The 17,488-nt window shown below is 51.3% G+C and overlaps 1 protein-coding gene across 1 annotated transcript in view; it reads right to left on the bottom strand.

Moving 5' to 3' along the window:
• The window catches only part of LOC134908900 (cytochrome P450 2K1-like), a 130,292-nt gene that overhangs the window by 29,633 nt on the left and 83,171 nt on the right, over positions 1–17,488 (bottom strand). Inside the window, exon 7 of the mRNA XM_063915127.1 lies at positions 14,356–14,540. Coding sequence (XP_063771197.1) covers positions 14,356–14,540 — 185 coding nt within the window. The remainder of the gene's footprint in view (positions 1–14,355; positions 14,541–17,488) is intronic.

Genomic DNA, 17,488 nt, shown 5'->3' with positions numbered 1-17,488 from the left:
GGTTAGTGGTAGGTCCCCCTTCTGGAGGTGCCTGCTCACACCACAGGCTGGAGCCGGGTTAGTGGTGGGTCCTCCTGCAGGCGCCCACTCACACCACAGGCTGGACCCGGGTTAGTGGTAGGTCCCCCTTCTGGAGGGGCCTGCTCATACCACAGGCTGAAGCCGGGTTAGTGGTGGGTCCTCCTTCTGCAGGCACCCGCTCACACCACAGGCTGGACTCGGGTTAGTAGTGGGTCCTCCAGTAGGTGCCCACTCACACCACAGGCTGGACCCGGGTTAGTGGTAGGTCCCCCTTCTGGAGGTGCCTGCTCACACCACAGGCTGGAGCCGCGTTAGTGGTGGGTCTCTCTTCTGCAGGCACCTGCTCATACCACAGATTGAACCTGGCTTAGTGGTGGGTCCCAAAAAATGGGGGAGAAACCTGTATTGTTGACGCACTTAAGAAAGACTGATTTTTCATAAAATATAATATTTAATGTAATACAATTAAAATAGGATATATTGTGTTATCACAAACTGCAGTGAAGCATAAGAGTTAAAATCACAGACATCAACAAATATGTGAAGAAAATAAAGAATGTGAATAAGGAATTAAAAGACGTGTCCACGCGTGATTATTGATGTATGATACTATTAGTTCAATATAATTATCAAATTGTTTCCACCATTCGGTCACATGACTTGTGTTGAAATATTATCAGAGACTGACTTAATTTGTAATGTATTGGAATCTACTCCTTTAATATGTCAGTTTCCACAGTATACTGGCATAAAATATACCCCCCACACCTCATAGAGGGGGGAATTATGAGTTGATCGCAGCAGCAAGTTTGTTAGCAATTGGGCAAAACCATGTGCACTACCTGCTGTGTGCGCTGGTCGCCAGGGCAGCCTCCCTCCCCGCCAGCTTCTGGATCCCGGTGTGCGGGTGACGCTGCCACCGGCGATTCCCTGGTCCGTGGGCGCCACCGTGTCTGAATCCACGTGGGGGCATAGGGGCCGGTGACATAATCGCTGCTTCCCCACCAATGACAAGAGGGCGGGATGTTTAAAAGGAGGCGCCGGACAAAGCCCCGGCGCCTGAGTATCGTCTTTGCAAAGCTACCCCCAGGCTCGTGTCTCTATGCTCTCAGAGTCCCAGTGCTTCCAGCATTACTCGTGTGTCTCTCTGCTCACAGGCCCCAGTGCTTCCAGCATACAGTGTGTCTCTCAGCTCACAGACTCTAGTGCTTCCAGCATACAGTGTGTCTCTCAGCTCACAGACCCCAGTGCTTCCAGCATACAGTGTCTCTCTCAGCTCACAGACTCCAGTGCTTCCAGCATACAGTGTGTCTCTCAGCTCACAGACTCCACTGCTTCCAGCATACAGTGTGTCTCTCAGCTCACAGACTCCAGTGCTTCCAGCATACAGTGTGTCTCTCAGCTCACAGACTCCAGTGCTTCCAGCATACAGTGTGTCTCTCAGCTCACAGACTCTAGTGCTTCCAGCATACAGTGTGTCTCTCAGCTCACAGACCCCAGTGCTTCCAGCATACAGTGTCTCTCTCAGCTCACAGACTCCAGTGCTTCCAGCATACAGTGTGTCTCTCAGCTCACAGACTCCACTGCTTCCAGCATACAGTGTGTCTCTCAGCTCACAGACTCCAGTGCTTCCAGCATACAGTGTGTCTCTCAGCTCACAGACTCCAGTGCTTCCAGCATACAGTGTGTCTCTCAGCTCACAGACTCCAGTGCTTCCAGCATACAGTGTCTCTCTCAGCTCACAGACTCCAGTGCTTTCAGCATACAGTGTGTCTCTCAGCTCACAGACTCCACTGCTTCCAGCATACAGTGTGTCTCTCAGCTCACAGACTCCACTGCTTCCAGCATACAGTGTGTCTCTCAGCTCACAGACTCCAGTGCTTCCAGCATACAGTGTGTCTCTCAGCTCAGACTCCAGTGCTTCAAGCATACAGTGTCTCTCTCAGCTCACAGACTCCAGTGCTTCCAGCATACAGTGTGTCTCTCAGCTCACAGACTCCAGTGCTTCCAGCATACAGTGCGTCTCTCAGCTCACAGACTCCAGTGCTTCCAGCATACAGTGTGTCTCTCAGCTCACAGACTCCGGTGCTTCAAGCATACAGTGTGTCTCTTAGCTCACAGACTCCACTGCTTCCAGCATACAGTGTGTCTCTCAGCTCACAGACTCCAGTGCTTCCAGCATACAGTGTGTCTCTCAGCTCACAGACCCCAGTGCTTCCAGCATACAGTGTGTTTCTCAGCTCACAGACTCCAGTGCTTCCAGCATACAGTGTGTCTCTCAGCTCACAGACTCCAGTGCTTCCAGCATATAGTGTGTCTCTCAGCTCACAGACCCCATTGCTTAAAGCATACAGTGTGTCTCTCAGCTCACAGACCCCAGTGCTTCCAGTATACAGTGTGTCTCTCAGCTCACAGACTCCAGTGCTTCCAGCATACTCGTGTGTCTCTCAGCTCACAGACTCCAGTGCTTCCAGCATACTCGTGTGTCTCTCAGCTCACAGACCCCAGTGCTTCCAGCATACAGTGTGTCTCTCAGCTCACAGACTCCAGTGCTTCCAGCATACTCGTGTGTCTCTCAGCTCACAGACTCCAGTGCTTCCAGCATACAGTGTGTCTCTCAGCTCACAGACCCCAGTGCTTCCAGCATACAGTGTGTTTCTCAGCTCACAGACTCCAGTGCTTCCAGCATACAGTGTGTCTCTCAGCTCACAGACTCTAGTGCTTCCAGCATACAGTGTGTTTCTCAGCTCACAGACTCCAGTGCTTCCAGCATACAGTGTGTCTCTCAGCTCACAGACCCCAGTGCTTCCAGCATACAGTGTGTTTCTCAGCTCACAGACTCCAGTGCTTCCAGTATACAGTGTGTCTCTCAGCTCACAGACTCCAGTGCTTCCAGCATACTCGTGTGTCTCTCAGCTCACAGACTCCAGTGCTTCCAGCATACTCGTGTGTCTCTCAGCTCACAGACCCCAGTGCTTCCAGCATACAGTGTGTCTCTCAGCTCACAGACTCCAGTGCTTCCAGCATACTCGTGTGTCTCTCAGCTCACAGACTCCAGTGCTTCCAGCATACAGTGTGTCTCTCAGCTCACAGAATCCAGTGCTTCCAGCATACAGTGTGTCTCTCAGCTCACAGACTGCAGTGCTTCCAGCATACAGTGTGTCTCTCAGCTCACAGACTCCAGTGCTTCCAGCATACAGTGTGTCTCTCAGCTCACAGACTCCAGTGCTTCCAGCATACTCGTGTGTCTCTCAGCTCACAGACTCCAGTGCTTTCAGCATACAGTGTGTCTCTCAGCTCACAGACTCCACTGCTTCCAGCATACAGTGTGTCTCTCAGCTCACAGACTCCACTGCTTCCAGCATACAGTGTGTCTCTCAGCTCACAGACTCCAGTGCTTCCAGCATACAGTGTGTCTCTCAGCTCAGACTCCAGTGCTTCAAGCATACAGTGTCTCTCTCAGCTCACAGACTCCAGTGCTTCCAGCATACAGTGTGTCTCTCAGCTCACAGACTCCAGTGCTTCCAGCATACAGTGTGTCTCTCAGCTCACAGACTCCGGTGCTTCAAGCATACAGTGTGTCTCTTAGCTCACAGACTCCACTGCTTCCAGCATACAGTGTGTCTCTCAGCTCACAGACTCCAGTGCTTCCAGCATACAGTGTGTCTCTCAGCTCACAGACCCCAGTGCTTCCAGCATACAGTGTGTTTCTCAGCTCACAGACTCCAGTGCTTCCAGCATACAGTGTGTCTCTCAGCTCACAGACTCCAGTGCTTCCAGCATATAGTGTGTCTCTCAGCTCACAGACCCCATTGCTTCCAGCATACAGTGTGTCTCTCAGCTCACAGACCCCAGTGCTTCCAGTATACAGTGTGTCTCTCAGCTCACAGACTCCAGTGCTTCCAGCATACTCGTGTGTCTCTCAGCTCACAGACTCCAGTGCTTCCAGCATACTCGTGTGTCTCTCAGCTCACAGACCCCAGTACTTCCAGCATACAGTGTGTCTCTCAGCTCACAGACTCCAGTGCTTCCAGCATACTCGTGTGTCTCTCAGCTCACAGACTCCAGTGCTTCCAGCATACAGTGTGTCTCTCAGCTCACAGAATCCAGTGCTTCCAGCATACAGTGTGTCTCTCAGCTCACAGACTGCAGTGCTTCCAGCATACAGTGTGTCTCTCAGCTCACAGACTCCAGTGCTTCCAGCATACAGTGTGTCTCTCAGCTCACAGACTCCAGTGCTTCCAGCATACTCGTGTGTCTCTCAGCTCACAGACTCCAGTGCTTCCAGCATACTCGTGTGTCTCTCAGCTCACAGACCCCAGTGCTTCCAGCATACAGTGTGTCTCTCAGCTCACAGACTCCAGTGCTTCCAGCATACTCGTGTGTCTCTCAGCTCACAGACTCCAGTGCTTCCAGCATACTCGTGTGTCTCTCAGCTCACAGAATCCAGTGCTTCCAGCATACAGTGTGTCTCTCAGCTCACAGACTGCAGTGCTTCCAGCATACAGTGTGTCTCTCAGCTAACAGACTCCAGTGCTTCCAGCATACAGTGTGTCTCTCAGCTCACAGACTCCAGTGCTTCCAGCATACAGTGTGTCTCTCAGCTCACAGACTCTAGTGCTTCCAGCATACAGTGTGTCTCTCTGCACTCAGACTCCAGTGCTTCCAGCATACAGTGTCTCTCAGCTCACAGACTCCAGTGCTTCCAGCATACAGTGTGTCTCTCAGCTCACAGACTCCAGTGCTTCCAGCATACAGTGTGTCTCTCAGCTCACAGACTCCAGTGCTTCAAGCATACAGTGTGTCTCTCAGCTCACAGACTCCACTGCTTCCAGCTTACAGTGTGTCTCTCAGCTCACAGACTCCAATGCTTCCAGCATACAGTGTGTCTCTCAGCTCACAGACCCCAGTGCTTCCAGCATACAGTGTGTTTCTCAGCTCACTGACTCTAGTGCTTTCAGCATACAGTGTGTCTCTCAGCTCACAGACCGCAGTGCTTCCAGCATACAGTGTGTCTCTCAGCTCACAGACTCCAGTGCTTCCAGCATACAGTGTGTTTCTCAGCTCACAGACTACAGTGCTTCCAGCATACAGTGTGTCTCGCAGCTCACAGACTCCAGTGCTTCCAGCATATAGTGTGTCTCTCAGCTCCCAGACCCCAGTGCTTCCAGCATACAGTGTGTCTCTCAGTTCACGGACCCCAGTGCTTCCAGCATACAGTGTGTTTCTCAGCTCACTGACTCCAGTGCTTCCAGCATACAGTGTGTCTCTCAGCTTACAGACTCCAGTGCTTCCAGTATACAGTGTGTCTCTCAGCTCACAGACCCCAGTGCTTCCAGCATACAGTGTGTCTCTCAGCTCACAGACTCCAGTGCTTCCAGCATACTCGTGTGTCTCTCAGCTCACAGACTCCAGTGCTTCCAGCATACTCGTGTGTCTCTCAGCTCACAGAATCCAGTGCTTCCAGCATACAGTGTGTTTCTCAGCTCACTGACTCCAGTGCTTCCAGCATATAGTGTGTCTCTCAGCTCAAAGACCCCAGTGCTTCCAGCATACAGTGTGTTTCTCAGCTCACTGACTCTAGTGCTTCCAGCATACAGTGTGTCTCTCAGCTCACAGACCCCAGTGCTTCCAGCATAGTGTGTCCCTCAGCTCACAGAATCCAGTGCTTCCAGCATACAGTGTGTTTCTCAGCTCACAGACTCCAGTGCTTCCAGCATACAGTGTGTCTCTCAGCTCACAGACTCCAGTGCTTCCAGCATATAGTGTGTCTCTCAGCTCACAGACCCCCTTGCTTCCAGCATACAGTGTGTCTCTCAGCTCACAGACCCCAGTGCTTCCAGCATACAGTGTGTTTCTCAGCTCACTGACTCCAGTGCTTCCAGCATACAGTGTCTCTCAGCTCACAGACTCCAGTGCTTCCAGCATACTCATGTGTCTCTCAGCTCACAGACCCCAGGTCTTCCAGCATACAGTGTGTTTCTCAGCTCACTGACTCCAGTACTTCCAGCATACAGTGTGTCACTCAGCTCACAGACTCCAGTGCTTCCAGCATACAGTGTGTCTCTCAGCTCACAGACTCCAGTGCTTCAAGCATACAGTGTGTCTCTCAGCTCACAGACTCCACTGCTTCCAGCTTACAGTGTGTCTCTCAGCTCACAGACTCCAATGCTTCCAGCATACAGTGTGTCTCTCAGCTCACAGACCCCAGTGCTTCCAGCATACAGTGTGTTTCTCAGCTCACTGACTCTAGTGCTTTCAGCATACAGTGTGTCTCTCAGCTCACAGACCGCAGTGCTTCCAGCATACAGTGTGTCTCTCAGCTCACAGACTCCAGTGCTTCCAGCATACAGTGTGTTTCTCAGCTCACAGACTACAGTGCTTCCAGCATACAGTGTGTCTCGCAGCTCACAGACTCCAGTGCTTCCAGCATATAGTGTGTCTCTCAGCTCCCAGACCCCAGTGCTTCCAGCATACAGTGTGTCTCTCAGTTCACGGACCCCAGTGCTTCCAGCATACAGTGTGTTTCTCAGCTCACTGACTCCAGTGCTTCCAGCATACAGTGTGTCTCTCAGCTTACAGACTCCAGTGCTTCCAGTATACAGTGTGTCTCTCAGCTCACAGACCCCAGTGCTTCCAGCATACAGTGTGTCTCTCAGCTCACAGACTCCAGTGCTTCCAGCATACTCGTGTGTCTCTCAGCTCACAGACTCCAGTGCTTCCAGCATACTCGTGTGTCTCTCAGCTCACAGAATCCAGTGCTTCCAGCATACAGTGTGTTTCTCAGCTCACTGACTCCAGTGCTTCCAGCATATAGTGTGTCTCTCAGCTCAAAGACCCCAGTGCTTCCAGCATACAGTGTGTTTCTCAGCTCACTGACTCTAGTGCTTCCAGCATACAGTGTGTCTCTCAGCTCACAGACCCCAGTGCTTCCAGCATAGTGTGTCCCTCAGCTCACAGAATCCAGTGCTTCCAGCATACAGTGTGTTTCTCAGCTCACAGACTCCAGTGCTTCCAGCATACAGTGTGTCTCTCAGCTCACAGACTCCAGTGCTTCCAGCATATAGTGTGTCTCTCAGCTCACAGACCCCCTTGCTTCCAGCATACAGTGTGTCTCTCAGCTCACAGACCCCAGTGCTTCCAGCATACAGTGTGTTTCTCAGCTCACTGACTCCAGTGCTTCCAGCATACAGTGTCTCTCAGCTCACAGACTCCAGTGCTTCCAGCATACTCGTGTGTCTCTCAGCTCACAGACTCCAGTGCTTCCAGCATACTCGTGTGTCTCTCAGCTCACAGAATCCAGTGCTTCCAGCATACAGTGTGTCTCTCAGCTCACAGACTGCAGTGCTTCCAGCATACAGTGTGTCTCTCAGCTCACAGACTCCAGTGCTTCCAGCATAGTGTGTCTCTCTGCACTCAGACTCCAGTGCTTCCAGCATACAGTGTCTCTCAGCTCACAGACTCCAGTGCTTCCAGCATACAGTGTGTCTCTCAGCTCACAGACTCCAGTGCTTCCAGCATACAGTGTGTCTCTCAGCTCTCAGACTCCAGTGCTTCAAACATACAGTGTGTCTCTCAGCTCACAGACCCCAGTGCTTCCAGCATACAGTGTGTCTCTCAGCTCACAGACCCCAGTGCTTCCAGCATACAGTGTGTTTCTCAGCTCACAGACTACAGTGCTTCCAGCATACAGTGTGTCTCTCAGCTCACAGACTCCAGTGCTTCCAGCATATAGTGTGTCTCTCAGCTCACAGACCCCAGTGCTTCCAGCATACAGTGTGTCTCTCAGTTCACGGACCCCAGTGCTTCCAGCATACTGTGTGTTTCTCAGCTCACTGACTCTAGTGCTTCCAGCATACAGTTTGTCTCTCAGCTCACAGACTCCAGTGCTTCAAGCATACAGTGTGTCTCTCAGCTCACAGACTCCACTGCTTCCAGCATACAATGTGTCTCTCAGCTCACAGACTCCACTGCTTCCAGCATACAGTGTGTCTCTCAGCTCACAGACCCCAGTGCTTCCAGCATACAGTGTGTTTCTCAGCTCACTGACTCTAGTGCTTCCAGCATACAGTGTCTCTCTCAGCTCACAGACTCCAGTGCTTCCAGCATACAGTGTGTCTCTCAGCTCACAGACTCCACTGCTTCCAGCATACAGTGTGTCTCTCAGCTCACAGACTCCAGTGCTTCCAGCATACAGTGTGTCTCTCAGCTCACAGACTCCAGTGCTTCCAGCATACAGTGTGTCTCTCAGCTCACAGACTCCTGTGCTTCCAGCATACAGTGTGTCTCTCAGCTCACAGACTCCAGTGCTTCCAGCATACAGTGTCTCTCTCAGCTCACAGACTCCAGTGCTTTCAGCATACAGTGTGTCTCTCAGCTCACAGACTCCACTGCTTCCAGCATACAGTGTGTCTCTCAGCTCACAGACTCCACTGCTTCCAGCATACAGTGTGTCTCTCAGCTCACAGACTCCAGTGCTTCCAGCATACAGTGTGTCTCTCAGCTCAGACTCCAGTGCTTCAAGCATACAGTGTCTCTCTCAGCTCACAGACTCCAGTGCTTCCAGCATACAGTGTGTCTCTCAGCTCACAGACTCCAGTGCTTCCAGCATACAGTGCGTCTCTCAGCTCACAGACTCCAGTGCTTCCAGCATACAGTGTGTCTCTCAGCTCACAGACTCCGGTGCTTCAAGCATACAGTGTGTCTCTTAGCTCACAGACTCCACTGCTTCCAGCATACAGTGTGTCTCTCAGCTCACAGACTCCAGTGCTTCCAGCATACAGTGTGTCTCTCAGCTCACAGACCCCAGTGCTTCCAGCATACAGTGTGTTTCTCAGCTCACAGACTCCAGTGCTTCCAGCATACAGTGTGTCTCTCAGCTCACAGACTCCAGTGCTTCCAGCATATAGTGTGTCTCTCAGCTCACAGACCCCATTGCTTCCAGCATACAGTGTGTCTCTCAGCTCACAGACCCCAGTGCTTCCAGTATACAGTGTGTCTCTCAGCTCACAGACTCCAGTGCTTCCAGCATACTCGTGTGTCTCTCAGCTCCCAGACTCCAGTGCTTCCAGCATACTCGTGTGTCTCTCAGCTCACAGACCCCAGTGCTTCCAGCATACAGTGTGTCTCTCAGCTCACAGACTCCAGTGCTTCCAGCATACTCGTGTGTCTCTCAGCTCACAGACTCCAGTGCTTCCAGCATACAGTGTGTCTCTCAGCTCACAGAATCCAGTGCTTCCAGCATACAGTGTGTCTCTCAGCTCACAGACTGCAGTGCTTCCAGCATACAGTGTGTCTCTCAGCTCACAGACTCCAGTGCTTCCAGCATACAGTGTGTCTCTCAGCTCACAGACTCCAGTGCTTCCAGCATACTCGTGTGTCTCTCAGCTCACAGACTCCAGTGCTTCCAGCATACTCGTGTGTCTCTCAGCTCACAGACCCCAGTGCTTCCAGCATACAGTGTGTCTCTCAGCTCACAGACTCCAGTGCTTCCAGCATACTCGTGTGTCTCTCAGCTCACAGACTCCAGTGCTTCCAGCATACTCGTGTGTCTCTCAGCTCACAGAATCCAGTGCTTCCAGCATACAGTGTGTCTCTCAGCTCACAGACTGCAGTGCTTCCAGCATACAGTGTGTCTCTCAGCTAACAGACTCCAGTGCTTCCAGCATACAGTGTGTCTCTCAGCTCACAGACTCCAGTGCTTCCAGCATACAGTGTGTCTCTCAGCTCACAGACTCTAGTGCTTCCAGCATACAGTGTGTCTCTCTGCACTCAGACTCCAGTGCTTCCAGCATACAGTGTCTCTCAGCTCACAGACTCCAGTGCTTCCAGCATACAGTGTGTCTCTCAGCTCACAGACTCCAGTGCTTCCAGCATACAGTGTGTCTCTCAGCTCACAGACTCCAGTGCTTCAAGCATACAGTGTGTCTCTCAGCTCACAGACTCCACTGCTTCCAGCTTACAGTGTGTCTCTCAGCTCACAGACTCCAGTGCTTCCAGCATACAGTGTGTCTCTCAGCTCACAGACCCCAGTGCTTCCAGCATACAGTGTGTTTCTCAGCTCACTGACTCTAGTGCTTTCAGCATACAGTGTGTCTCTCAGCTCACAGACCGCAGTGCTTCCAGCATACAGTGTGTCTCTCAGCTCACAGACTCCAGTGCTTCCAGCATACAGTGTGTTTCTCAGCTCACAGACTACAGTGCTTCCAGCATACAGTGTGTCTCTCAGCTCACAGACTCCAGTGCTTCCAGCATATAGTGTGTCTCTCAGCTCCCAGACCCCAGTGCTTCCAGCATACAGTGTGTCTCTCAGTTCACGGACCCCAGTGCTTCCAGCATACAGTGTGTTTCTCAGCTCACTGACTCCAGTGCTTCCAGCATACAGTGTGTCTCTCAGCTTACAGACTCCAGTGCTTCCAGTATACAGTGTGTCTCTCAGCTCACAGACCCCAGTGCTTCCAGCATACAGTGTGTCTCTCAGCTCACAGACTCCAGTGCTTCCAGCATACTCGTGTGTCTCTCAGCTCACAGACTCCAGTGCTTCCAGCATACTCGTGTGTCTCTCAGCTCACAGAATCCAGTGCTTCCAGCATACAGTGTGTTTCTCAGCTCACTGACTCCAGTGCTTCCAGCATATAGTGTGTCTCTCAGCTCAAAGACCCCAGTGCTTCCAGCATACAGTGTGTTTCTCAGCTCACTGACTCTAGTGCTTCCAGCATACAGTGTGTCTCTCAGCTCACAGACCCCAGTGCTTCCAGCATACAGTGTGTCTCTCAGCTCACAGACCCCAGTGCTTCCAGCATACAGTGTGTTTCTCAGCTCACTGACTCCAGTGCTTCCAGCATACAGTGTCTCTCAGCTCACAGACTCCAGTGCTTCCAGCATACTCATGTGTCTCTCAGCTCACAGACCCCAGGTCTTCCAGCATACAGTGTGTTTCTCAGCTCACTGACTCCAGTACTTCCAGCATACAGTGTGTCACTCAGCTCACAGACTCCAGTGCTTCCAGCATACAGTGTGTCTCTCAGCTTACAGACTCCAGTGCTTCCAGCATACAGTGTGTCTCTGAGCTCACAGACCCCAGTGCTTCCAGCATACAGTGTGTCTCTCAGCTCACAGACTCCAGTGCTTCCAGCATACTCGTGTGTCTCTCAGCTCACAGACTCCAGTGCTTCCAGCATACTCGTGTGTCTCTCAGCTCACAGAATCCAGTGCTTCCAGCATACAGTGTGTCTCTCAGCTCACAGACTGCAGTGCTTACAGCATACAGTGTGTCTCTCAGCTCACAGACTCCAGTGCTTCCAGCATAGTGTGTCTCTCTGCACTCAGACTCCAGTGCTTCCAGCATACAGTGTCTCTCAGCTCACAGACTCCAGTGCTTCCAGCATACAGTGTGTCTCTCAGCTCACAGACTCCAGTGCTTCCAGCATACAGTGTGTCTCTCAGCTCTCAGACTCCAGTGCTTCAAACATACAGTGTGTCTCTCAGCTCACAGACCCCAGTGCTTCCAGCATACAGTGTGTCTCTCAGCTCACAGACCCCAGTGCTTCCAGCATACAGTGTGTTTCTCAGCTCACAGACTACAGTGCTTCCAGCATACAGTGTGTCTCTCAGCTCACAGACTCCAGTGCTTCCAGCATATAGTGTGTCTCTCAGCTCACAGACCCCAGTGCTTCCAGCATACAGTGTGTCTCTCAGTTCACGGACCCCAGTGCTTCCAGCATACTGTGTGTTTCTCAGCTCACTGACTCTAGTGCTTCCAGCATACAGTTTGTCTCTCAGCTCACAGACTCCAGTGCTTCAAGCATACAGTGTGTCTCTCAGCTCACAGACTCCACTGCTTCCAGCATACAATGTGTCTCTCAGCTCACAGACTCCACTGCTTCCAGCATACAGTGTGTCTCTCAGCTCACAGACCCCAGTGCTTCCAGCATACAGTGTGTTTCTCAGCTCACTGACTCTAGTGCTTCCAGCATACAGTGTGTCTCTCAGCTCACAGACCCCAGTGCTTCCAGCATACAGTGTGTTTCTCAGCTCACAGACTCCAGTGCTTCCAGCATACAGTGTGTCTCTCAGCTCACAGACTCCAGTGCTTCCAGCATACAGTGTGTCTCTCAGCTCACAGACTCCAGTGCTTCCAGCATACTCGTGTGTCTCTCAGCTCACAGACTCCAGTGCCTCCAGCATACAGTGTGTCTCTCAGCTCACAGAATCCAGTGCTTCCAGCATACAGTGTGTCTCTCAGCTCACAGACTCCAGTGCTTCCAGCATACAGTGTGTCTCTCAGCTCACAGAATCCAGTGCTTCCAGCATACAGTGTGTCTCTCAGCTCACAGAATCCAGTGCTTCCAGCATACAGTGTGTCTCTCAGCTCACAGACTCTAGTGCTTCCAGCATACAGTGTGTCTCTCTGCACTCAGCCTCCAGTGCTTCCAGCATACAGTGTGTTTCTCAGCTCACAGACTCGAGAGCTTCCAGCATACAGTGTGTCTCTCAGCTCACAGACCCCAGTGCTTCCAGCATACAGTGTGTCTCTCAGCTCACAGGCCCCAGTGCTTCCAGCATACAGTGTGTCTCTCAGCTCACAGACTCCAGTGCTTCCAGCATACAGTGTGTCTCTCAGCTCACAGACTCCAGTGCTTCCAGCATACTCGTGTGTCTCTCAGCTCACAGACTCTAGTGCTTCCAGCATACAGTGTGTTTCTTAGCTCACAGACTCCAGTGCTTCCAGCATACAGTGTGTCTCTCAGCTCACAGACTCCAGTGCTTCCAGCATACAGTGTGTCTCTCAGCTCACAGACCCCAGTGCTTCCAGCATACTCGTGTGTCTCTCAGCTCACAGACTCCAGTGCCTCCAGCATACAGTGTGTCTCTCAGCTCACAGAATCCAGTGCTTCCAGCATACAGTGTGTCTCTCAGCTCACAGACTCCAGTGCTTCCAGCATACAGTGTGTCTCTCAGCTCACAGAATCCAGTGCTTCCAGCATACAGTGTGTCTCTCAGCTCACAGAATCCAGTGCTTCCAGCATACAGTGTGTCTCTCAGCTCACAGACTCTAGTGCTTCCAGCATACAGTGTGTCTCTCTGCACTCAGCCTCCAGTGCTTCCAGCATACAGTGTGTTTCTCAGCTCACAGACTCGAGAGCTTCCAGCATACAGTGTGTCTCTCAGCTCACAGACCCCAGTGCTTCCAGCATACAGTGTGTCTCTCAGCTCACAGGCCCCAGTGCTTCCAGCATACAGTGTGTCTCTCAGCTCACAGACTCCAGTGCTTCCAGCATACAGTGTGTCTCTCAGCTCACAGACTCCAGTGCTTCCAGCATACAGTGTGTCTCTCAGCTCACAGGCCCCAGTGCTTCCAGCATACAGTGTGTCTCTCAGCTCACAGGCCCCAGTGCTTCCAGCATACAGTGTGTTTCTCAGCTCACAGACTCCAGTGCTTCCAGCATACTGTGTGTCTCTCAGCTCACAGACTCCAGTGCTTCCAGCATACTCGTGTGTCTCTCAGCTCACAGACTCTAGTGCTTCCAGCATACAGTGTGTTTCTCAGCTCACAGACTCCAGTGCTTCCAGCATACAGTGTGTCTCTCAGCTCACAGACTCCAGTGCTTCCAGCATACAGTGTGTCTCTCAGCTCACAGACCCCAGTGCTTCCAGCATACAGTGTGTCTCTCAGCTCACAGGCCCCAGTGCTTCCAGCATACTCGTGTGTCTCTCAGCTTACAGACTCCAGTGCTTCCAGCTTACGTTCCGTGTTCTTTAGCATCGTTCACAAATCATTTCATTCCGTGTTCTTCATCATCGTTCACAAATCATCTTCGTTGAGTGTTCTTCAGCATCGCTCACAAGTCATCTCTCATTCAGTGTTCTTCAGCATTGTTCACAAGTCATCATTCACTTCTTCATTCAAAGATCTTCGGCATCGTTCTCAAGTCATCATTTCATTCTTCATTCAGTGCACTCGGCATCGTTCACGAACTATATTTATCTATTAATCCTGCATGAGGAAGACCTACATTCGGCCGTCTCTATTTCGACCCAGCTACGGTTCTTCTCCCCAACCATGGGAAGAATCCCTGAGTTCCCAACTCTTTCAACCCAGGTCCTTGATACTCAGATTCCCATACGATAATCGGGACTCCTCGATGTGGATGTGTATGTATATATATATATATATATATATAGCGCGAGAGATAGAGAGAGAGAGAGATTCTTTTTTGTTTTTGGCGCATAAACATGGCTTAAAGTCAGTGCGACTTAAAGATAGGTCAAAGCCAATATGTGGCATACAGTAAAACACTGGACACAATCACATTAACTGGGATTTGCACTTACCTTTGGCAGAAAATACCCCATGAAGGTCACATCCTTAGTAGTCTGATGAGGTAGGTTCATGGGCACTATGTTAGCAAACCTCTGTATCTCGTGTATTACAGCGTTGGTATACGGCATTTGGTGACGATGGTCGTATTTAGGCTGCAGAGTCCCAATCACTCTCTCAATTTCCTTATGTACCTTATCTGGAGAAACATAAAATATCTACTATAAATAACTAGCACACCACAGCCTTCCAGGATTCAGCTAAACTAATGGTATATACAGGATATACTGCTATTCAGTGGATGCTTGCTGACACATCTGCATCACACTAAGAGTGACACCCCCCCCTCCCCTTGTTCCAGTGGCCCCACCCACCCTCACCTTCCACTCCCCCTGCAGCACCTACAACTTACAATTCTGGGCGCCATGTGCCCGTCCCGGGAGAAGGTCACAAGACATCAGGGGGCGCCCCTAGGCACGACTGCGGGAGCCAGGTCTACCGCAACAGCAGCACAGGGAAGTCCAAAGCAGGCAGCCATCGAGGGACAGCGTCCTGGATACATTTCAAATTTGGAGCTGGCAGCGAGCCAATCGGAGCTCACAGACAAGCAACCAATCAGGAGCTACTGATGCAGCTGCTCTTGATTGGTTGCTGGTCTGCGAGCTCTGATTGGCTTGAGCCAGCTCTAAATTCAAAATGCTGTTATCGCAGTCCCTCTATGGCTGCCTGCAGTGCGCTCCAATCCACATCACTGCCATGTGGGCTCCCTAGTGGTTGAAGCCCGGGACTGGAGTGCTGGCAGTCCCCCCTGATGGCAGCTCTGGTAACACATATCCATCAACATACTTATATTAACCTCTTCAGGGACGAATTTTTAATTTTAGAGATATATAAAAAAATATAAATTTCTTATACGTCCTAGAGGATGCTGGGGACTCCAAAAGGACCATGGGGTATAGACGGATCCGCAGGAGCCTGGGCACACTATAAAGACTTGAACTGGGTGTGAACTGGCTCCTCCCTCTATGCCCCTCCTCCAGACCTCAGTTAGACTTTGTGCCCAGGAGTGATGGGTCACACACTAGGGGAGCTCTCCTGAGTTTCTCTGAAAGACTTTTTGTTAGGTTTTTTATTTTCAGGTAGACCTGCTGGCTACAGGCTCCCTGCATCGTGGGATTGAGGGGAGAGAAGCACACCTACTTCTGTGAGTTTCAAGGCTCTGCTTCTCGGCTACTGGACACCATTAGCTCCAGAGGGTTCGATCACTTGGTGCGCCTAGCTGCTTGTTCCCAGAGCCACGCCGTCACCCCCTCACAGAAGCCAGAAGAAAGAAGCCGGGTGAGTATTAGAAGAACAGAAGACTTCAGTGACGGCAGAAGACTTCAGTAACAGAGGTACAGCGGCCGCGTTACACTCCATGCTCCCACACACCAACGGCACTCACAGGGTGCAGGGCGCTGGGGGGGAGCGCCCTGGGCAGCATATTACTGATTTCTTATTGAGGCTGGCATAAAAGCGTTTCAGTGCCTGGGCACTGTGTCTCATTCCCCCGCCAGTATATCACAGCGCGCTTCGCGCCATTGTTCCCCTGCCGCCGGCTCCCACGGGTGCAGGGCGCTTGGGGGGAGCGGAGCGCCCTGGGCAGCATTTTACAGTTCGTGATCTGGGCTGTGTGAGGTTACACTGGCGGTGCCGGGGCTCCTTGTCCCGGACCCCCGCCAGCATGTTATAGCGCACTGCGCGCCATTTCTCCCCCGCCGCAGGCTCCCACGGGTGCAGGGCGCTGGGTGGGGAGCGCCCTGGGCAACATATTACAGTAATTTGTGAGGAGTAAAACTGGCGGTGCCGGGGCTTCGTGTCCCGGACCACCGCCAGCATGTTGTAGCGCGTTACGCACCATTTCTCCCCCGCCGCCGGCTTCCATGGGTGCAGGGCGCCGGGGGGGGGGGGGGAGGCGCCCTGGGCAGCTTATATATCTATATGGACCAGTTTATAGGTTTCTGGTGGGTTGTTTGTGGTCCTGGGCGCCCCATATGATAACCCCGCCATTTGATAGCAGGGGCGCGATGAGCGCCGGTGCTCCCACACGCCGAGGGTCGGTTTGGGTGCACGGCGCTCAGGGGGGAGCGCCCTGTGCGGCATTTGTTTCTTATGGTATATAGTGTCTTTACACTATATACGGTGCCAGACCGGATTGTGTATTTATATTTATGTATAATGTTTATACTATTATGAGCGGGCTTAAGCGCGCCGGGAAGGGGCGGAGCTTAGCCCTCACAGAGGAGTCAGCGCCATTTCCTCCGCTCCCCAACAAGACTTACTGTATAGTAGTAAGGTGGGGGGGCTCAGGGTTTTTTTAATGCTATATGGGTGTCCTTTAGCATTATGTTGATAATGGTCGCACAATCCTTGTTGTATTACATCAATTCACTGTTTCCCTGTTTGTACCCACTATTGATTGGTCGACACATGTCGACAGGTGTGAGGGTTTTGTCACAAACTACTGTGGGGTAACTGTCGGTTTCGCCGGCGCTTGGCGGTACTTGATTCGGAAAATTAAGTATTAGCATAGTGGTGTTTGTGTGCTTAAAACAGTAAACACGATAGGCGAGAAACAGTTGTTTGTGGATGCCCTGTCGGCATCAACGGTATTTCCTGGGTAAAGATGTTATCAGGCGGTTATTGCCTTGTACCTGTGTATATATATATATATATATATATATATATATATATCTGTAGAGGTATATGTGGGGGGAGTGTTATCAAAATTGTATTTGTATGCTTCCCTCAGACCCCTCGGGGTTCCGTGATTATTATTATTATTATTTGGCCATTTAATATTCCTTGCTGTCGACATTTACTAAGTTTCTGTCGACCATAACGTTCCTGGTAGATCCACATCGGGGGCATGTCAGTACATGGTCATACACATTCGCAACACATTACTGTCACTAGGGACCTGACAGGTCTGGACAATCCACTTGCGTATAGGTTATGTCTATATATGTAGATATAGGTTATATATGCATGGTTAGGATATATGTGTTTTATTGTGTATTACATGAGGTATATCCATGAATGCTGAAATAATGGTATTCTTATCATGTGCTGGTCGCTCTGTTGATTAAGCTCTAGGTTGGCCGGGAC

The sequence above is a fragment of the Pseudophryne corroboree genome, chromosome 4 (genome assembly GCF_028390025.1).
Source record: "Pseudophryne corroboree isolate aPseCor3 chromosome 4, aPseCor3.hap2, whole genome shotgun sequence".
Lineage (NCBI taxonomy): Eukaryota > Metazoa > Chordata > Amphibia > Anura > Myobatrachidae > Pseudophryne > Pseudophryne corroboree.
The sequence above is the reverse complement of the archived record's forward strand: the minus strand, read 5'-3'. Positions and strand labels throughout refer to the sequence as shown.